This window comes from Mixophyes fleayi, chromosome 2 (assembly GCF_038048845.1).
Source record: "Mixophyes fleayi isolate aMixFle1 chromosome 2, aMixFle1.hap1, whole genome shotgun sequence".
NCBI lineage: Eukaryota > Metazoa > Chordata > Amphibia > Anura > Limnodynastidae > Mixophyes > Mixophyes fleayi.
Window position 1 is genome coordinate 269031142 of NC_134403.1, and position 23729 is coordinate 269054870.

The window sequence follows — 23729 nt, forward strand, 5'->3', positions numbered from 1 at the left end:
TGCTGACTTGTGACTCTGTAGAGACTGTTGAATCACTATTTCTCTGTGTGTGGTTACAGCACATCCTGTATGAGGAAGACCATCTTTGTAATAGCATGAACCATGTACAAAAAGAGTGATGTGTATCTTTAATGCCAGATAAAACTAGACATTCTTGTCCCATTAGTTCTATACAATCATTCAGAAATATTTTTTGTGTATTTTTTCCTTCTTTTGAAACTGGGATTCCCCCGTTAGGGGAACCCATTTTTAAAACTGGGATTCCCCCACTAGGGGAACCCTGACATGTCGTCCCCATCTTTTGAAACAGCAAAAATAATACTACTTCATATTTAGTAAGTCTGGTCTGTGACAAATATTTTGTTCAATTTGGTTGTGCTTGTTTTAAAATTGATGTTACTGCATATGGTTCCATTAAGGTAATTGAGTGCCTTAGCACAATATCTATACTCTTTTCAAGCACTACAGCAGCTGCTGCTTTTAACACAAGTAGGTAGTGCTCGTATGATTGGGTCTAATTGTGCAGAGTAGTATGCAAGTGGTCTTTGCTTGTGACCATGTATGTGTGTCAGTACCCCTTGAGCATGTGCACTGACTTCAACACAAAATAATGTGAAAGACTTGTCATAATCTGGCAAAGACAATGCTGGCGCTGAAATTACTTCAGCTTAAAATTGGTTAAAAATTTGGTTCTGCTCAGAGGAGAGTTTAAATGGCTTGCTATCATCCAGTTGTGCTAATGCAGGAGAATGGATAATAGCTCATAAAGTCTTAAGTCTTTTCCATGTATATACAAACATTGAATTCCCATCAATGCATTACCATACCCACGGTACAAAGAAGTACGTGCAGTACATATATGACGATTATAGTATAGTAAATAAGGGCAGTGAATGTCTTTACAACACTGATTGACTCAAAACTATTATGAGGAAAATAATAAAAACCTTTTGTTATCTACCATAATTTGACATTACATTGCATTACTTTCTTTCAAACCATTTAATATAACATTTGGTTGAAAAAAAACAAAACAAACCCAAACACTATTTCATATGCAACTATGTTAGTCCATTTCTCCTTCTCTCTTTAAAAATATACCTTCTGACCTTCTACAACATGCAGAAAAACCATTTAGTTCATGCATTTGCTATGCGAATAGCCCATAAAGTGTTATGATTCCTAGTAACCTCAGCAAGCAGCCACGGAAGGATAATACAAATGTCTTTATTCCAGCAAAATATATAAACAGGGATTCAGTTCCAGGAACATGCAGGTTTTCATAAACAGGTATAATGAACAGGTATGGCAGGAAGGTACACAGAAATGAATGGTTCCAGGAACATGCAGGTTTTCATAAACCGGTATATAAGTTTTTACCCCAGTCCAGAAGGCACAAGGCTGTTCAGGAAAGTAGATAGAGTCCAGGGATATTGTGAAATAGCATACAGCGGTGGTAAAGTCCAGGCAAAAAGGTCAGGGCTGGCGGCAAACAACAAATCCAGGAAACAGGCAGAGATCGAGGTCATAAGCAATACAGCAGAGTCCAGTACACGGTCCAAGGTCATACACAGCTAGATCAATCCAAAGGCAGAGAAGGGGAACTGAGCAGGAACAAACGGGAACACAAGCAGCAGCCAGGTAAACAAGGATGAACTGCTCAGAGCACAGCTTGAGGCAGGTACTTAAAGCAGTGCCACAGGTGCAGTTCCAATTAGGTCTCAGGTAAGGAAATTAACTCCTTCAGGTATGTTGCAGAGTTCAGGAGCAGAACAGCAGCACCTCTGGTGGTATGAGGTACTGCTGCTAGGTACAAATGACAGACAGAGTTGTAACATAGCCCCCCCTTTAAGGAGCGGATTCCAGACGCTCCAAACAAGCTCCCTTCAGGTCTTCTTCCTCCTCTTCATCTTTTTATTGCAGGATGGTAATATGCCCAAAAAGCCAGTCACCAAGGTTGGTGTTTGTTGTGACTGAAGTGGCAAAGCAAGGTTTTTCCCGTTCTTGCTAACCTTCTCCCTAGGTGACCTAGACTGTCTGATGGAAGACACATTCATAGAGGTCTTATGGACAAGAGCAGGAGCTGACGCACAGGCTGGAATGGGAACAGAAAAATCGTGATCAGATGACTTGACTGTGGATGGAGTGTACTTCTGACAAACAGCATTAATAAAGTCCATGGTATTATGAATAATGGGGTCATCAGAATTTAGTAATGAGAGGGGCCAGGTTTGTGGCTCCCCTCTAAAACACATAATGATTGAACCCACTTGGTTAAATTGGTCAACAAAATAATCTGGACATTCTTGAAACTGTTTCATGGAAAGTTTGAGTACTGTAACAAACTGTTTGATGTCTCCATCAAAGAAGGCTGGAGGAGGGTCTGATGACTCTGAAGAAGCCTTTGGGCGTACAGGCTCAATAGCGGACTCTGAAGAGTTCCCAGCTTGTGCAGCAGTCTCTGGAGAGTCCCCAGCTGGGACGGCAGGGCAGGGGTCCCTGGCTGGGACGGCAAGCTGAGTACGCTTGACGGAAAGCCCGGATTGGGCACAGCGCTCCGACTGGATAACCCTGTGAGATGCCTCAGAGCAGACAGCACTGTGAGATGCCTCAGAGCAGACAGCACTGTGAGATGCCTCAGAGCAGACAGCACTGTGAGATGCCTCAGAGCAGACAGCACTGTGAGATGCCTCAGAGCAGACAGCACTGTGAGATGCCTCAGAGCAGACAGCACTGTGAGATGCCTCAGAGCAGACAGCACCAAGTGGTAACTCGGGCTGAACCGCATGGACAGGCAACTCGGGCTGAACCGCATGGACAGGCAACTCGGGCTGAACCGCATGGACAGGCAACTCGGGCTGAACCGCATGGACAGGCAACTCGGGCTGAACCGCATGGACAGGCAACTCGGGCTGAACCGCATGGACAGGCAACTCGGGCTGAACCGCATGGACAGGCAACTCGGGCTGAACCGCATGGACAGGCAACTCGGGCTGAACCGCATGGACAGGCAACTCGGGCTGAACCGCATGGACAGGCAACTCGGGCTGAACCGCATGGACAGGCAACTCGGGCTGAACCGCATGGACAGGCAACTCTGGAGCGGACTGTAAGGGCAGCGCCCGCTCTGGAGCGGACTGTAAGGGCAGCGCCCGCTCTGGAGCGGACTGTAAGGGCAGCGCCCGCTCTGGAGCGGACTGTAAGGGCAGCGCCCCCTCTGGAGCGGACTGTAAGGGCAGCGCCCCCTCTGGAGCGGACTGTAAGGGCAGCGCCCCCTCTGGAGCGGACTGTAAGGGCGGGGCCCCCTCTGGAGCGGACTGTAAGGGCGGGGCCCCCTCTGGAGCGGACTGTAAGGGCGGCTCCCCCTCTGGAGCGGACTGTAAGGGCAGCGCCCCCTCTGGAGCGGACTGTAAGGGCAGCGCCCCCTCTGGAGCGGACTGTAAGGGCAGCGCCCCCTCTGGTGCTGAAGACTCGGGAGTAGAGGCAGCGGACTCAGGACCGGACACAGCGGACTCAGGACCGGACACAGCAGCAGGAGACTCAAAGCTGAAGGCAGATGATGTGACCTCAGAGCTGGAGACAGAGGCTGGCACCTCGGCACAGGAGACAGAGGCTGGCACCTCGGCACAGGCGGCTGGAGCTGGCAGATTGGGTCTCTTCCCAGAGAACAGAAATGGTGGAGTATAAATAATTTTGGAATGCGGAGAGGAAATAACAGGAGATGGTTCATTAAGCTGACGTGGTCTACGGACAGGACAGTCCTGCAAGAAATGTGCATTGCTAGCACAGTAGAGACATAACTTGTATGTTATCCTACGCCGCCGTTCCTCTTCGGTCAGATGGGGGCGTGGACCACCTGTGTACTGGGAATTTGTTACCCCATAGTTCATAGAAAACAGCAAATTAGTAGAAGTATTTTTAAGAGGTGCTGTTTGCACAGGTTCATCAGCGGAGAAGGTGGATTTAGACAGATCAGCAGCTTCTGAATTAGGAGAGACAGAATCTGACAGTCTCCTGAGCGGGTCCAAAAGCAAAGTGGAAAATTTAGCCAGCTGGGAACGTAGCAATATAATGTCCATCTGTAAAGTTTGTAGCAGTGGCAATTCCAAGACTGGTGAAACAGACATGTTGCAAACACAAATGAAAACATGATTGCAGAAAAAGGTCCCAGAATAAAACAAAACTTTCACCTGACTACAAAGCTGTTTTGTGGGCTGGTTATACTGTCCCGGTTCAAAAACAAAAATACTAGGAATCCCAGGACTAAGCAGAGGGCGTGCAATCAGCAGGCCTAAATAGTATGGCAATTCATCATGTTATGATTCCTAGTAACCTCAGCAAGCAGCCACGGAAGGATAATACAAATGTCTTTATTCCAGCAAAATATATAAACAGGGATTCAGTTCCAGGAACATGCAGGTTTTCATAAACAGGTATAATGAACAGGTATGGCAGGAAGGTACACAGAAATGAATGGTTCCAGGAACATGCAGGTTTTCATAAACCGGTATATAAGTTTTTACCCCAGTCCAGAAGGCACAAGGCTGTTCAGGAAAGTAGATAGAGTCCAGGAATATTGTGAAATGGCATACAGCGGTGGTAAAGTCCAGGCAAAAAGGTCAGGGCTGGCGGCAAACAACAAATCCAGGAAACAGGCAGAGATCGAGGTCATAAGCAATACTCTGCTGTATTGCTTATGACCTCGATCTCTGTCCAGTACACGGTCCAAGGTCATACACAGCTAGATCAATCCAAAGGCAGAGAAGGGGAACTGAGCAGGAACAAACGGGAACACAAGCAGCAGCCAGGTAAACAAGGATGAACTGCTCAGAGCACAGCTTGAGGCAGGTACTTAAAGCAATGCCACAGGTGCAGTTCCAATTAGGTCTCAGGTAAGGAAATTAACTCCTTCAGGTATGTGGCAGAGTTCAGGAGCAGAACAGCAGCACCTCTGGTGGTATGAGGTACTGCTGCTAGGTACAAATGACAGACAGAGTTGTAACATAAAGTCTATTATCTCTTTCCAAAACACAGTAATCAGAAGAGTATATGTTATTTAAATCCTTCATTAGTTTCTACTTATGTGTGTTGAGACAGTGGAACAAAACATATTGCTGTTGGATAAATTCAATCTGGATTGCCTAAAGGGTCTTTCTCTGTAGCTGGAAACCTTCTGTGAAGAGTAAAAACTTTTGCATAGAGATTAACATTTATTCATTAGAGATTTCAGTAACTCTCATTAATTCATATTTCCCAATCAGTGTGTGTTATTGCATGTAACACGCTTGTCAATATCAGTACACCATTATCAGGTGATCTATAAACATTTTTGCGCAGTGAACAGCTGCTAATAAGACACTTGTTTATGTGTTTCTCTGTGTAGCTTCTGTGATGCTATGCTTTCCATGCCATGAAAATATGATTTCCTCAAAGATGCAGTCCCTAATATCACAAACAGGGAATGTCAAAGTGACGTTTCGGCGATTGTTCAAATACACTCCTTTCTCATCATCACCTAGTACAGCCCCCTTGAATGACTCTGATGTGTCTTTCTGGTTTTCAAACATTCAATCAACCAGTTATCAAAAGGTTCCAGGCATTCAGCCATTTTGAAAGCAACACTGCTCTTCTCATAAATCAGAGTACTCTCGTTAGACACCTCGCATTGTGTCTGGAAATCACTCAACATTTTATCGACAAAATCTCCCATCAACAAATATTCACACATATTTCCAGATTCTGTGATTTCCGTGTTGAAAGTACAAATATATTCACTTAAAGAAGTCTCGCTCACAGATGGCATTTTATCTCGTAACATTTATTTAAGGGCATAACAAACCCCCCTGATTTCTGAAAACATTCCTCAGCGCCACTTTCACACAGATTAAAACCGCTTGTATTATCTGCATGTAAAAGCTCATTACCACCTTTCTCTTTTAACTTAAAGTGAAAGCTATTTTTCCTCAAAATCACAGACAGCATTATTTACAATTTTGTCTGTCCACTGATTCGTGCAGTGACGGCCTAAAGTTTTTAAAACTTCTACTATCACGCATCTCCCCAGTTTCGCTCCGTGTGGTTCACTGTGTGCTTTGGTTTCCCTTGGTTACCACTATCTGCTGTTCAGCCTGGCATTCCTCTCTCATCGGACGCCATCTTGCTTAGTGATCTGTGCATGCGTTTCCCTGGGAACCTTCAAAACCTCTGCTCCACAGTGATTGGATCATCTGCAGCCAGTTCCCTTTATAGGGCCCCTCCTCCCTTTAATGGGTGTTAGATCATCAGGTCTCTGTACCTGATAGGAAGCATTTCCTTTGTCTCCTGTTCTTCCTGACATCGTGGATGGTGCAGCTTGTTGCTGCTCAGTGTTCCTATGCTGCTTACTGCTTCTCAGCAACTACCTGTACAGCTCACCACTTCTCAGCATTACCTGTGTAGCTCATCTCTACTAAGCAATACCTGTGCTTCTCACTGATTCCCAGTAGTACCTGTGCAGCTCATTGCTTCCCAACATTATCACTGCAGAGCATCGCTCATCATTGGTCCTGTTCCAGCATTATAACACCTGTGTGGATCTCCGTGCTATCGCTATCTGAAGCTCATCGCTTCACCGCCAAATTGGTTCAGCTTCTCTCACAATCAAGACATGTAGATTCACCACAGAGCATCGCTCATCATCGGTTCTGCTCCAAAGTTATACACCTGTGTGGACCTCAGTGCTTCGGTGCTCTGCAGTGCATCTCTTCACCTCTGCTTTTGTTGTGGCTAACAACTACTCAGTGGTTCTGCACATTCGCTGCTCTGTGCCCCTCTAGAGGACCGCCACCTGTGGTGGAGAGCAACCAAGGCCATATTCCCTTGCGGGAATCCGTGGTGAACACCTCTCCACCGTACCGTACCTCCGCACCTCTCTGGGGGTAAGCTGTCACTCTAGCAGCCATCAGGACCATTCCCATAATCCGGCATTTGTGACAGTATGATCTGACCATTAGGAATGTATCCTGATCGAGAACCATCAGCTAAATACTTGTTGCACCATTTGGTGGGTCGTTTCCAACACCAGGATGCCACTCAAACTCAGACTCTCCAATGTCTTCAAGCTGGACACGCTACATACATCGTTACCCGTTCATTCTGTTGTTACCTCAGCCGAGGCCAAGACCACGGTTCCTGTCAGCTTTTCCTCCTCCCTGCGATTACCAACTCCTCAAAAATTTGATGGTGAACACAGGGATTGTCGAGGATTCCTGAATCAATGCTCAATCCAATTCGTGCTACTCCCTCAGAACTTTCCCACAGACCGCTCTAAAGTCGCTTTATATTATATATCTGTTATCAGGACAAGCCCTTGCGTGGGCTTCGCCCCTTTGGGAGAGGAATGATTTCCTTCTGCAAGACATTGCGGCTTTCACGGCTGCATTCAGGACAATTTTCGATGAACCAGGTTGTGTCTCTTCTGCTGCTTCTAGTCTTTTCAGACTGCGTCAGGCTTCCAGAACCCTCACACAATATGTTATCCAATTCAGAACTTTGTCATCAGAACTTCAATGGAACAATGAGGCCTTAGTAGCCACCTTCTGGCAAGGTCTTGCTGAATGAATCAAAGATGTTTTGGCTCCCCAGGAGTTACCCTCTACACTTGAGGCTCTTATCTCGTTATGCCACAAAGTGGATATCCGGTATCGGAAAGGGCATCTGAAAGGGAATCTCCACAACTGGTTAGCAACAAACCTTCTTCTCGTTCCTTGTCTCCTAGTTCCTCTAATGTGCCAATTCAATTGGGTCGAACCAAACTGTCTCCTAAGAGAGACAGAGAAGAATCTCAAAAAAATGATGTATTTACTGTGGTTAACCTGGGCATCTTCTTGCTTCCTGTTCCAAATGGCAGGGAAATGCCAAACCCTAACTTGTGATCAGGGAGTCAGGCTAGGGACATTTAAATCCTCTCTGAATGTCAGTCCATCCTCTATTTGTGCCATGCCAGTTATTCTCCATGGACCTTCTGGTCCCAAACTGTTATCAGCATTACTGGACTCTGGGGCAGCTGGGAACTTTATTTCCTCCTCTGTGTTCAAATCCTTGACTCTTCCCACCTGTTCACTAGCTACACCTGTGCTCATTACTGCTACTGATGGAAATCTGATTACTAAAGGGAAAATTCTATGCCGGACGGAACCTTTGTCTGAAGATTGGAGCATTACATTTCGAGAAAATTTATTTTTATGTATTGGAGTGCACCACTAGTCCCATCATTCTGGGTCTTCCGTGGTTACAATTGCATTCCCCTCAAATCGATTGGACCTCTAATTAGATATTGTCCTGGGGTCCTTCTTGCCATTCCAACTGCTTGCTTCAAGTGAAACCTCTACTCAGCATGACATCTCTCTCCGCGACTGCCAAAACTTCGCTTCCATCCCAGTATCAATCATTTTGCAGATGTATTCGATAAACAAAAATCTGAGTTGCTACCTCCTCACTGCATTTGGGACTGTGCTATTGATATTCTTCCTGGCAAAATACCACCAAGGGGTCGGGTCTTTCCTCTATCTGTTCCTGAAATGCAAGCCATGTCAGATTATATGAAAGAAAACCTTGCTCGAGGCTTTATTCGACCATCTAACTCTCCAGCGGGTGGAGGATTTTTTTTTGTTAAAAAAAAAAGACTGGTCATTACGTCCTTGATTTGACTACAGAGGTCTCAATACTATCACCTTAAAAAATCGTTATCCCATTCCTCTGGTCACCAAATTATTCAACCGACTAAAGGGGGCACAGATATTTACCAAATTGGACCTGAGGGGCGCCTATAATCTTATCAGGATACGTGAAGGAGATGAGTGAAAAACGACATTTAATACTAGAGATGGTCATTACAAATACCTAGTTATGCCGTTTGGACTCAGTAATGCCCCAGCAGTGTTCCAAAGTTTTGTGAATGAAATTTTCAGAGACCTTCTGTATTCTTCCGTTGTCGTCTACTTGGATGATATTTTGATTTTCTCACAGAATTTAAAGTCTCATTGGGCTCATGCAGCGGAGGTGCTGTCTAGGCTCAGAGCTAACCAGCTTTTTTCATGTGAACCAGAACTGTCCGATATCACTAATCGTCCCATCTTGGAACAAAATTTTTTATAAGCTTCATCAGTATCTCCTCCGATGCCTCCTCCGGGGAAAAGCTTTGTACCTCCTAAACAGCGCAAAAAAACTTCTACGCTGGTATCATTGTTCCCGGTTTATGGGTCATGCTGGCATGGCCAAGGTCTTTGAAATAGTTTCCTGAAACTATATGTGGCCTACTCTTAGAGCAGATCTAAAACAATTCGTGGCAGTCTGTCAAGTCTGTGGGCAACATAAAACTCCTCGTCAGTCTCCAGTTGGTCCCCTGGTGGTGCTTCCAATTCCTTCCAAACCTTGGGCGCACATCTCCATGGATATCGTGACCGACCTTCCGCTATGCCAGAAATTTAATACTGTATGGGGGGTTGTTGACTGCTTTTTGAAAATGGCACATTTTATTCCGCTGACTGGTCTGCCTTCAGCTCCGCTACTTGCTCAATTATTTATCAAAGAGATATTCCACCTGCATGGATGCCCTCTCGAGATTGTCTCTGATCGGGGAGTTCAAATCACGACGAAATTCTGGAGATCATTGTGTAAACTGTGGGATATTCAGTTAAACTTTTCCTCATCCTATCATCCTCAGTCCAATGGTCAAACAGAGAGGATCTAGAGACTTTTATTTGGTTATACTCATCTGCTTTACAACACATTGGGTGGACCTTCTACCATGGGCCGTGTTTGCCCATAACAATCTTTATCATGAATCCATGTTATCCACCCCATTTTCTATTGTGTATGGGTTACATCCTAATCTACCCAGCTTCAAGACCGTTTCTCCAAATCAAGTTCCAGTTGCCAACGAACTCCACCAAGATTTCTTGTCCATATGGGATCGGACTCTCAAATGTCTTAGGTAGGCATCTCATCGATATAAACGGTTTGCAGGTAGAAGATGCCATGCCATACCTCCACTGAAAGTTGGAGACAAAGTTTGGTTATCAACCAAAAACATTCGTCTTCGAGTCCCATTCATGAAATTTGCACCCTGTTATATCTGTCCTTATAAAATCCTCCGAGTGATTAATCCTGTGTCAGTCAAGCTAAAAATAACCAAATTCACTGCGGTTTGCTAATTTGTTCCATGTTTCTCTTATTAAACCTCTTATTATTAATCGGTTTTCCTCTACTTCGGCAACTTCGGCTCCTCTGGTTGTGCAGCATTCAGATGAATTCAAGATTTCACAGATATTGGATTCTAAGATCTTACGAGGCAAAATAAAATATCTAAGGAAGGGATACGGTCCCGAGGAGCGTTCTTGGATCGACGCCTCCAATGTTCATGCTCCAGCACTGATGAAAAGATTTCACAGAAAAATCCCAGGAAAACAAAACCTTAGATGTTCAGTCCCCACCTTTTTTAGGGGGGGATACTATCACGCATCTCACCAGTTTTGCTCCGTGTGGTTCACTGCGTGCTTTGGTTTCCCTTGGTTACCACTATCTGCTGTTCAGCCTGGCGATCCCTTGTCTCTGCCGGGGTAGAACCCGCCCAGGAGTACAGAGTCTAATGGGTAGGAGGTTTTCGCCAGTGACCCCCGCAAGGGGATATGGACTTCGCCGCTCCAGTCCCGCAGGTTGCGGTCTCCCAAATGAGTGTTGGCAGTATAGTAGTGGAGCTTTAACACAATGGATAATACAAATGATCAAAGAATCCAAAACGGTAGCTAAAAGTTCTTGACTCCATGGTATCACAGATAATAGTAATGCTGAGATATAGTGGCTGTAATATAGCAGGTGCTGCAGGACACTGATAGTGCTGAATGACAAAAGATAATCCAAGGTAACGGCAAACACTGGGCACACGGCAACTAGATCAGGCTGAAGTAATGGAACACCACACGCTCCTTCATAATTGGAAACCCTAGCAACTGCAGGGAGTAAATAGAGCAACAGTTCAACGCTAGAGATAATAGAGATAGAACTAGCTAGTCCAAGTTGGTAACTCATAGCATAGAAGATGAATCACTGATACAGCGGTAGTTCAAACGGAGGCAGTAGAAGTTTAGGACTTGGCTGATTCACAGATGTAACTCAGTGCATGGTAATAGAATCACTGACACAGCAACAGTTCAAACAACGAAGATGATAGTATAGAACTAGCTGATCTGAAAATGATGATTCAAAGCAACTGATGAGTAATGGTACAGTGACAGTCCAATAATATAAATAACAAAAAAGTAGAACTTAGCTGATCAGTAGGTAGTTATTCAACATAGCAGGTGAGTTATTTGCATCGCGGTAGTTCCCATGTAGATAGACAGACGTGTTGACTCATTGATCCACAGATAGTAATCCCAAGCAGCAGAGATGAATATGGGTATAACAAGCAGTTCGTTACATAGAGGTAGCGGAGAAGTGGAGTTTAGCCGAGCCGTGCGTGGAACTACAAATGACAGGTAGTTCGACGGTAGTCCCAATAGCGAGGCAATAGCGGTGTTGAGTCAGCCGGACAGGAGTGAGGGAATTGAGCAGTAACAATGAGTACAGATGCAGCAGGCAGTTCGTAATAGCAGTTCCCCACGTGGAAGTAGAAGAGGCGTGAGGCTTAGTTGATCCGTGCATGGTGGTACAACTGACGAGTAGTTCAGCAGCAATGATGAGTCCAGGTAAGACAAACAGTAGCAGCAAAGAGTGCAGCTGATTCCAAGTGTTCAACGGACAATAGGTAAGTCAGACCTGAGGAACCCGGATCCTAGTAATGAGTGGGTAACACGAAGAACACGCAAAGAACTGAGGACCATGGGAAGTTTAAATAGTGCTCCGAAATACCAGAACCAATGAGAACAGGTAGGAGGTCCAAAGCAAGGTAACAGGGAGCGCATGTGCAGAAATGATGTCTCAGAACAAAGTAGTAGGTCTTATCACCGCTTTCAAGAGGAAGGTAACAGCGCCGGTTCCTGTTTATGGGACCGGCGTGTGACAGCCATCTTGCCTAGTGGTTTGCGCATGCGTTTCCCTGGGAACCTTCAAAACCTCTGCTCCACAGTGATTGTATCATATGTTGCCAGTTCCCTTTATAAGGGCCCTCCTTCCTTTAATGGGTGTGAGATCATCAGGTCTCTCTACCTGATAGGAAGCATTTCCTCTGACTCCTGTTGTTCCTGACATCGTGGATGGTGCAGCTTGTTGCTGCTCAGTGTTCTTATGCTGCTTACTGCTTCTCAGCAACTACCTGTACAGCTCACCACTTCTCTGCATTACCTGTGCAGCTCAGACTACCTGTGCTGCTTACTGCTTCTCAGCAATTACCTGTGCAGCTCATCCCTACTCAGCAATTACTTGTGCAGCTCATTGCTTCCCAACATTATCACTGCAAAGCATCGCTCATCAGTGGTCCTGTTCCAGCATTATAACACCTGTCTATCTGCAGCTCATTGTTTCACTGCCATATTGGTTCAGCTTCTCTCACAATAAAGACCTGTAGAGTCACCGCAGAGCATCGCTCATCATCGGTTCTGTTCCAGAGTTATACACCTGTGTGGACCTCAGTGCTCCAGCGCTCTGACGTGCATCTCTTCACCTCTACTATTATTGTGGCTAACAGCTACTCGGTGGTTCGCTGCTCTGTACCCCTTAGAGGACCGCGACCTGCGGTGGAGAGCAGCCAAGGCCATATTCCCTTGCTGGAATCCCCACCTCTCCACCGTTAGACTCCGCACCTCTCTGGGGTTAAGCTGTCACTCTAGCAGCCATCGGGACCATTCCCATAATCCAGCTTTCGTGACATCTACATTTACAAATACACAACTTTTCCAACCTTGAAACATGTCTCTTGTAAAACGGTCAAGACAGACAAACACGGATCTCCCTCACACTCAGTAAGACAGAGACAAAACTCACATACAGAGGAAGAAAAATTAACTGATATCTTCCAGCCTGCTGTGGAACTACAAGTCCCAGCATTAAACTACATACACGTCAGCTTCAATATGTTATTACCACTCGCCACTCCGGACACTTTTTAGTTACTATTTACAAACAGCGTGAACTTATCAATTTTACATACTTTGTCAGCTAACAAAATACAGAGTCCTTCTAGAATATTTCTTTCACACTAGATTGATAGGGGGAGAGAAATTTGCAGGTTCCCCACTGCTTATAGCCCCATTTCTTATCTCAACACACTGAAATCTTTTACACAGAATAAGGGGGTGGGGCACATTTCACTCTTTCAGCTGCGCTGCATCAAACATACATTTATAGTACACAACCTACTTAATTCATTATATCATTAAGCTTGAGATGCATTTAGCATATCCACTCAAAACATATCAATTCATTCTTTGGCTATGCCCGCTTTCTTGAAAAATTACTTGCAGACCTTCTACTCCCCCCATATGCTAGAAATCTGCGCATCATTTCTATGGAGGAGTTGCTGTCATCTATCTGTTTACTGTCTATATTCCCCATATTGACAGTACTGTTGAGTAAAGACAGTTACTCTGATCTAGTTTCTGTGGGCTCCATACTACACTGGATGACTAGTTCTGTGGGCTCCTTACACTGGATGCCCGTGCTGAATAGTCTTTTTGACAGTATCTGGGACGAAGGTTTGCGAAATTCATCTAAACTTCTTTGATAAATTTCTGGGGATGGTGTTGGTGTGTCACACATGCACTTAAAATACACTCATCTTTCAGAAATCTAATTACCAATACAATTACAGTAAGCAAATTGGGTTAGTAATTACTATATAAATCTGAGACTTATAGATCTGCGTGCCTCGTACCTTAGACGGACATAAGGAAGATTTAAACATAGGAGCCTGACGAGTAGAAAACTCAACTCACCCGGGTTATAGTCAGTGTCCTGTGTCCAGGGCGACCTCCAATGTTGTCTGTCCTTGGTTCAGGTCAGCAATCTCGGTGGAACCTAGAATGTTGTTGGATCTAAACAGTCTGTTCACCTGTAAGCGTCAGTTTACCAGTTTATGAGCTCATCGTCCGGAGAGAAAAAAAGACACTGCAAGTTCTGTGTGTGCAATTAGCTCTACTTTATTGTTTACAAATTCACATACTTAAAGCACTATGTTTACACAAAATCACGTACTTCAGCAAACTACTAGCTGTCTTATCTTCGTCTTAACCACTCATTGTGCATGATTTCGTTACACAGACCTTGCTACCTTCTCACAGGAATTCTCTCAAGGAGGCTGGTTGTTTATCTCCTGTCTGCCATATCCAAGGTCATGGGCACAGCTTTTTGCAAACAACAAAATAATAATGAATAACTTCTACAAGCTAGCTGCATTTAAGCTGTCTTGAAGTTGTACAATACCAAAAATGGCTGTATGGCAACAAGATGGCGTCAGCTTAACAAAATCACATTTCTCACACTATTCCCAGAGTTGTTCACATTTTCACACTCATCACTTTCATATTCCATCTACCTCTTTATCTTGCCACCTACCTCTTACCCTGCCTATTTTTAAACTCTGCCTATCTTTCCCTACACCACCACCTCTCTGCATCCACCTATACATTTCCTACTCCCTTTTTGCCATACACCTCCTATCTGCACCTACATGTTTTTCCTACTCCATTTAGCAACAGCCACTTTTACTACTTCCCCCCTCTCCCACCTGCATTTCATAGCATCTCTGCAATTTCCTCAGATACAATTCCAGAGAAAATTTTCTTTGAAGAAATTGCAGACATGCAATGAAACCTTTTTTTCCCCAAGAATTGGAAAAATGTATATATATTTTTTTCAATGTGTGTTTGAGCACATAATGTGTGCACATGTGCTGCTTTTGAATTGTAACAGGGGAAACTGAAATAATGTTTTATCTCATGATAGATCTCTTTTGTTGTGATCCTGGTTCAATATGTTTCTACTAACAAACACTATGAGAAACCACTGGATACTTCTACTTGTATGCCTTTTTGCCTTCTTTCCTGCTAGTCAAGGTAAGACCTGTGTTCCTGTAAGCTATTGTAGAAAATAAATGTGATGTGTGATGCTGTCAACATATTTTTGATTGTGCATATTTGCAGTCTACATAGTTTTTAATTGTGCTCTTTAAAGTATGCATAATTTACCACCCCTCCATCCTACTGTGTACACATGCTCTATAGGTTGAAAAATACATTTATACATATTTTATTAGAAAGGCTTTTATATTTTTCTATAATGTGCACTCTTCACTGGATTTGTTTTTTATTTAATAATCTCTAGGAGATGTAAGATGTTATGTTTAACTATCGCTTCCTAAACCACCATTCTATAGGTGTTCATTTTGGTGCATTGAACATGACTAAAATTTTAATTCTTGGAGCTGGGAAACGCCATCCTTCTGTTCGTAGACAGGGAAATAAGCGTAGTAAATGTGACAGTTCCCAATCCATTTATAGAACTTGTGCTATCATAATGGCAGTAGAAGCAGTGACACCCACAGTCTGAATGAATGTATAGTCTTGTATCACATTTTCTGTAACTATTGACCAGCAGTAATGTGAGTCATATAGCATACGTTATATTGCCAAAAAAGAAGCCTGTGCCCTTAATGTTCTGTGATTTGGCACTGTGGGAAGGAGTTTTTCATTGTGATTAATATCATAGGTTTAAAGAGATTTACCACCTTCTGGAAAAAGTGCTCTAGTTCACTGGTCATCTCTGGCGATTTGCTGCGATTTCAAACAATCCCGTGTTTAGCTAACTCTCCTGTGTTTCCTAACTGCATGATTAGTAAACACATCACTGTTACATTGCCCTTGTCTATACAGCCAGAGGTCCGGCAGCTGTCAAAAATGTAAAAATAAATAAAGGTTTAAAAAAAAAAAAAAAAAAAAAAAAGGGGGGACCCCCGCTTGACCACTATTAACCCTAGTGCTGCCAGCCTACTGCTGGTTGCATCAAAATCGGGGAAAAATTTGCATGGGGTCCAACCAATTTTCATGCAACCAGCAGTAGGCAAACCAGCCTGGGGTGGGTGGCACTATAGCAGGGGGACACGCGGCACGGGTCCCCCTGCCATAATGATATATCAACCCCAGGCTTTTCAGCTTTTGAATTTATTAAAAGATAATAAAATATACAATTTATTTGGGACTTTTTAAGCAGGACATTTGGAATTACATATTGTTTTGCACATGGTTTACAAGTATTTTTGGATTAAAAGCTGCTGACAATAGATGAAAACATCAAATTGGTGAGTATATTGGGTTTTCTATTTTTAATAAATTTATGTGGTATGAATGAGGTTGTTTAGTGTATTTATTGGGGGTTTTATTATTTTTACTAAAAGTATGTGGTTTTAAACAGGTACTTGTGGCTTATTTAACATTTTGTTTTGTGGTACTACAGGTTTCAGCCAGCCATTGGTGTCAGGGCATGTAGGCACTTGTGGTTCTCCAAGTGCCAGCATGCTCTGGCTGCCATGGGTATGCTGGTGCTTTTATTTATACAAGCATCAGCATGCCCAGACTGTTTAGGGCACCCTGGCATGGCTGGGACTTTTCGTTCCACAAAACGAAATGGCATCTGTTTTATTTACATAATTTTCGCCATTATTACCCTACTACCCACAGTCCACTGGGGTAGGAAGAGCCCTTGTGCTTTCAGCACTGGGTTGTTTATTCCTAGAGGAGGGGGGCGCTCATTTTTTTTCGGCGGACCCCACTCCCTAGGGAATACAGCCCAGTGCTGAACAGCTTGGGGTTGGTATGTAATTATGGCAGAGAGACTCCTGCAGCATGTCCCCCTGCTATAGTGCCACCCACCCCAGGCTGGTTTGCCTACTGCTGGTTGCATGAAAATCGGGGGGACCAAATTTTTCCCCGATTTTGATGCAACCAGCAGTAGGCTGGCAGCACTAGGGTTAATAGTAGGCTGGGCAGGGGGACTCCACTTTTTTTAATTTATTTTTTTAAGTGTTATCTATTTTTAAACTTTTGCCAACTGCCGGACCTCAGGCTGTATAGACAGACAGTGTAATAATGATGTGTTTACTAATCACACTGCTAAGATGCAGCATGTTGTATCTGGTGATTTTTAAAGCAAACTCAGGAGAGTTTGCTTAATCGCAGCTTTATACATTTGAGACTTGTATAGCTAGAGTGGCAAACAGTCGGGACTTTGATCTCTATCGATTTTTGGAAATAGCAATTTTAACAGAAACACATTTCTGGCGATTTTACATAAAATCTCAGGTTCATACATCAGCGAGTTTCAACTCTCCCAAGAAAATCGCTGGATTTTCAAAGTCGGAGCTTGATACAATTACCCCATATTGGATAAGTGCTGCTGCCATCCAATTTGGATAGCATTGCAGCAACATTCTAATAGAGGTTCTCTGTCACAGTAAGAATGGGTGGTAGGGATCCCACCCTTTAAATCCTACCTAGGGAACACGTGCTCATTTTGTGAATGCAACTTATCAATTTTAGCGAACAACTTTTTCCTCATGAATATTGGTTCAGCCCATAAATTGTCTGCCTTCCCTGTATCCTCATTTTTTCAGCTTAGGAAGTGTGGAGGAGGCAATCTCAATCTTTTTTTTCATTATTTGTTTGTTATGTGTCTTAATACTGCTGTTGTCATCACCAGGTAACTGCACGGCTCCTCTCAATCTGGTATTTGGGGTGGTGGGGGAAGAATTTCTTATAAAAGACGACTTTTCAGTAAATTCAACTGTAACCTATACTTGTCGGCCTGGATATATTCGTTCTCCTGGGATCAGTAACACTATAACTTGCTTAAGTGACTCCACATGGTCTACTCCTGGCGAGTTCTGCAAACATAAGTATTATTCTTCTTGGGTTTTACTGCCTGCTCGGCCACATTACCTGCATAGGGGACATTCACAGTGACATAATGACTGCTGCAAAACCTGAAGTAGATGTCAAATAGGTTTTGGCAACTTACTGAAAGAAAACTAGTTTTTTTATTTTTATGACATTTAAGCTATTAATTACTGGCTAATAAATGGGGATACATCAGGAATGAGTCAATACTTGATATTACAATTCTAAGAGTAACTGATAGTTTTGTACTTGTTCAAATGTATTTGTGATATTTTTAGAGCCATGTTCTACTAACCTTGAACCTTGAATGAGTCCTTAACTTATTTGCGACACTGGTGACTGTTATGTCCTCTTTATTGTGTGTTTTGTTTTGTTTTTCCTTCTGCTGGGTTTATGCATTCTTCCAGAACTCTCTACTAAATACTTTCTATTAAGCAAACTCCACTCAGTACCGTTTTCACAGTAACCCCTTCTCCCAACTGCAACTTGTACAGTGGTGTAAGACATTACCACCGGTGCATTGTCCTCCCAGAATGTTTATTATCTAATCTGTTGGCTTTCTATCAGTGTGGAAACTGAATTTCCGGATTCCAGCACACCTCCACTAGTTAAAATGAAGCAGTGTTTTCAGTAAAACCTGTAGGGTGGCATATTTCTGTAAAAACTGATGCTGTATCCAATGTACCTGCACTTTTTCAGGTTTCTCTCTGGAACTCTCAGGACACACAGGTTATATGTCTCACATAATCTTAAATTGGTCATCTCTATTTTCTCTTCATTCTCTTATGTTGTACACCCATTCCTGTACCATGCCCTTTTTATTTCTATGCTTCCTATTGTAGGGAGATCATGTGGAAACCCTGGAGAACCAGAAAATGGGGAAATGCATGGTGAAGATTTCCTATTTGGATCCAGAGTAAACTATACATGTAATATTGGGTGAGTTTCTGTGACTTGGATTATATGGGGGTGTGAGGGAACGGTGTCTACCAAGGTTGAACAGCCTACCGAGTTCTGCTCTATGTGGGTAAATACTTACACCCAGGCAGCTATCCAACTTAACCAATATGTACAGGAGTGACAATTACAGGTATGCGCAATGGAGACGAGAGTAGAACATACAATACAATATCGATCCTATTATTGCCACCTTGGGAAATCCGGCTATAGGCTTAGGCTTTCCTGGCAGTGTGAAACCCCAGTGACTGCTAGTAGGGCAGTGGTGCGGCTTCACTGTCATCTCGCTTTTGGCTAGCACACAGATTCAAAATACACACCAAAGAAAAATCTATGTAGGCCCCACGCACCTAATTATATGAGAGTATACACAGTTGTAAAAGTGTAAAAAAATGACAGAACATGGATCTTAATAGTAATGTGTATAATTAAACACAAATACAGGTAAAATTGCTGTGTAAGCAGTAAGGGTCTAACGTAGAACCATACACTGCAGCAATAAGCATATGTATGCTCTTGTAATTCAACTCAAAAGGTATCCACCTAATAGGTAAATAAACAAGATCACTAATGGTATAGGCAATCAAATCCAGTATAGATAACAAAAAAAAATTATATCTACCAACTCCTCGGAAGGTCATTCTATGCACAATGATAAGCGCCTGTCCAGAGCATTTCAAAAGTACAAATATGAATCATCAAACATGAGGAATACAAAGACTTTCTCCAAGGCTTATGGGTACTTCATGCATGAGGAAAAAAAAAGGAAAACATAAATGATAAAGGTAGATAAAAAGTTTCCAGAAAAAGAGTCCATCTATTCCTCTTTATGTCATGTGTGGCTAGACAAATGAGGCTGACTCCAGTGGGGCTGGTGGGTGAAAAATCACTTACCCCGCTCCCGGGGATCTGGCTATGAGTGGAAACTTCTCCTGTCGCTTTCACAGTCTCGGCCGCCCTGCGTCCTGATGTAAGTAAACACTGTCAGTGTCCACGATGTAACGCATGCGAGGGTTCTACGCTGTGCTGCGGTTCTCATCCAGCCGGCTTGGTGGCTGGATGAGATTGATAAATTAGTGTAGTTAACGTCTTTCAATGGAGATAATAAGTAGGTTAGTGGTCAAATAATCACCAACGCATTTCGCCCGAGGTTCAGGCTTCCTCAGGGATAATTGAAGGGTCGACGCCCATTCTGACCTTTATGTAGTCATATTGTTATTGGGATTGGTAGATGATAGGCTGGATGACAGAAAAGTCCAGATGTGTTAATCTAAGCACACCAATTGGCGTGCAATCCATAATACCAATGAAAATAGGGTTGGATGGTAATAGGCTGCATGACTGGAACTACAAGTGCTGGTAAAAAAATGGCTGACAGCATATGAATATGTGATAAACAACAATATAAATCAATTCTTTAAAGAGATGTGCAGAGCAGACCTAATGAAATTACAAATGGAAATATGTTACAAGAAACTGTTGAGCTCAAAGTCAATATTCAAACCATGTGGGATAAGTGTTTTTAATGTGTAAATCCATTTACTCTCTTCCCGGTGACATACATTGAATAAAGTCCCCTCCCCTCCATGGTTTCTTCACTTTACAGATTCCTAAGAATTTAAGCAATGAAGGATCCTTATTGTGGCAAAGTGGTCCGATACACTATGTGCCTCAAACCCTTTTTTGATGTTTCTCTGGTGTTCACTAATGCGTGTATGCAGGTCTCTAGCAGTTCTTCCTATATATTGTTTTCCACAAGGGCACTCAAGTAAATATAGAATACCTTTGCTATTGCAAGATATTTTGTCTCTTATGGGGTGCGTAACACCAGTAGTGTGTGAGGTAAAGATGCCCACCGGCTTGGTACCCCTAATATTGCCTGTCCTGCACGCATAGCATCTGGTGCAATAAAAAAAAACTCTTTTGTTTTCTCCTAGCCATTTACTTGTAGGTGTGTTGGTAATGGTAGGAATACTGCTGTTAACCAGAACATTCTTAAGGTTATTGGCCTTCTTGTGAACAAATCTCGGTCTCTCAGGTAATATCTCCCTCAGTTTCTCATCACCAAGTAAGATCTTCCAATGTTTACAAATGATTCCCTCTATTTTATTGGAATCTCAACTATATCTAGTTATGAAGGGGAGAGCGTAATCATTGTCAAGGGGTTTGCCAACTTTGTTGGCCAAGAGGCTATTCCTATCCATTTCTCTAATTTCAATAAGGGCCATTTCAACGGTAGTGTGGTCATAATCCCTTTCAAGGAACCTATTTTTAATAAGGTCAGTTTGAATATCGTATTGTTCTATAGTGGAAGAATTCCTCCTAATTCTGGTAAACTGGTCTTTTGGGATGTTGCGCAGCCAGTTCTTGTGATGGCTGCTACAGGCTGGGATATATGAATTGCAGTCTACTTCTTTGAGATGGGTTCTAGTGGCAATGTTGTTATTCTCAATATAGATCTCTAAATCCAAAAATTCCACCTTTTCCGTACTAAAATTTGCCATGAAATTCATATTAAGATCGTTACTATTGATGTAACTCAGGAATGCTTCCAACTTTTCTTTAGTCCCTGTCCACACACAAAGTACATGATCTTTGTACCTATGTCATCAGTGGACATATTTGCAAAGATATTGTTAGCCCATATATGTTGGTTCTCCCAGTGGGCCACAAACAAATTTGCACACTTTGCGCCCATTCGCGAACTTTGCACCCATTACTGTCCCACGAATTTGCCTGTAGAACCCACTGTTAGCCCAAAAGTAGTTATGGTGTAAAACAAAAGAGATACTGCTAAGAAGGAAATCTATCCGTTCTGAGGGAAAGGTCGGACTCTTAAAATGGTACCAACATGGCTGCAATCTTTTTCATGGTCGATAATCGCGTATAACGAGTTGACGTCACATGTGTGAAGGATAAACCCTTTCTCCCACTGAACGTCTTTGAGAATTTCTAACGTGTGGCTGGTATCCCTCAAATAGCTTCTTTGCTGTATAACAAGTGGTTGAAGAAAATGATCTATATAACTGGACAGATTGGTGGCGAGCGAATCTATTCCCGACGCAATAAGTCTCCATGGTGGATTAGTACGGGACTTGTGCACTTTGGGTAGATGGTAGATGACCGGTAACCTCAGATTTTTGATTCTCAAAAAATCCAATTCTGTTTTGTTCAATATGCCCTCTTGCGATGCACCTTTAAGCAAAATTTCCAAATCTTTCTGATACTTCCCTAGGGGGCCATATTTAAGACATTTGTAGGTGCTAGAGTCCCCTAGTTGTCTTTCTAGTTCGGCTATATAATCAGTAGTATTCAGGACAGTAATGCCACCCCCTTTATCGGCCGGTTTAATGATTATCTCCTGATTGCCTTTCAATTCCTTAATAGCCTTTCTCTCTGCCCTACTGATATTGGAGTGGCTGATGTTCTCCTCCACTCCAAATTTTTCTAAATCGTCCTTCACCAATTTTTGAAAGGTTGTAACAAACAATCCTTTCATATAGTTGGGATAGAAGGTGGACTTATTTCTCAATTCTGTGTGTGTGTGTGCAGGGCCGGTGCTAGGGTCCATGGCGCCCTAGGCATTTTTACAAAATCGGCGCCCTCCTCCCTCCTCCCTCCTCCCCCCTCACCCCATCTTTCCTTACCTTGTCTCACCACCGCCGCCTCTCTGCTCCGTCTCCTCCCCTCCACTCACTGACACTAGTGAGTGGAGGGGAGGAGATGGAGCAGAGAGCGGCGATGGTGAGCAAAAGCCTCTCCCCCCCCCCCCCCCCCCATGCATCTGAATGCTGTGCGGCGGCCGTGACAGGTATGGTCAGCGGTCGCGCACAGTTTTAAAATTAATTTCCAATTCTGTGGTGCCCTCCAGAGCCCGGCGCCCTGGGCAAGTGCCTAACCTTGCCTAATGGGAGCGCCGGGCCTGTGTGTGTGTGTGAATCTGTCTTATTTTTCTTCCTTGTCTGTTATGGCTCACGTCCCAGGTATCAACTCCTAGAACCGCTTCAGAGGTCTTCGCCTATAGCAGCCGCATTTCCTGTAGAGCTAGACACGCTCACAAGTACTCTGATGCCCTTGTTCTCTAGTAGTAGGAGCTGATAACCTGAGATTGTAGCGCAGGTATTAAAAAGAGAAGGAATCAGGTATCCAGGCAAAGGTTTCAGGGTCACGAGCAAATCAGGGAAGTCAGTATTCAAGCCAGGGGGGGCAGGGTCACAGGCGAATAAGCAGCGTCAATATCCAAGCAAGGGGTCAGGGTCACAGGCAAATCAGCAATGTCAAAAAAAAAATCCAGGTCATGGGTCAGTAACGGTAACACAGAAGACAGCAAGTACAACAACAGCAGGAGAATTATGCTAGCAAGCAGGGACTATGGCCCAATCCTCACTGCCTTAAATCCTTTGATGGACAAATCAGAAAGGAGGAGGATAGGGTTGACAATCAGCCTCAGGAGGCTGCTAATTGATTACTAGCATAGGTCATATCACAAACCAGGAAAATGTATGAAAATATAAATGACAGATTATAATCATGCAAGAGCTCCCCCTGGAGTTGGAGGATGTCCAGACACCCTTCTACTTTGTGCCACAAAGATAACAGTGCATTGTAACTAATACACGTGCTCGGCTGCTACCTCACGCCAGGATGTGGCGTACCGCCGCGGATTGTGACACTGTCATTCTCTTTTGTGGATGATAGATGATGCAATTTTCTTCTGGTCCTTAATAAAAAAAAATTTTGAGAATGAATTTCCGGACAAATCTGAGTATGTCAATGTACGTCTCAAATCTATTCAGGGATCTTTTAGGGGCAATTCACGAAGGATGTCGTTAATCAAGTCTTGAAAGACGGCTGGAGCGTTACTGATGCCAACATTTATGTCTCAAATTTATTCAGGGATCTTTTAGG

At 43.4% G+C, this 23729-nt stretch overlaps 1 protein-coding gene across 1 annotated transcript in view; it reads left to right on the forward strand.

Moving 5' to 3' along the window:
* The window catches only part of LOC142139929 (complement component receptor 1-like protein), a 92842-nt gene that overhangs the window by 37162 nt on the left and 31951 nt on the right, over positions 1–23729 (forward strand). Inside the window, exons 2-4 of the mRNA XM_075197792.1 lie at positions 14920–15029; positions 17668–17863; positions 18711–18803. Of these exons, the coding sequence (XP_075053893.1) occupies positions 14948–15029; positions 17668–17863; positions 18711–18803 (371 nt within the window). The 5' untranslated portion in view covers positions 14920–14947. The remainder of the gene's footprint in view (positions 1–14919; positions 15030–17667; positions 17864–18710; positions 18804–23729) is intronic.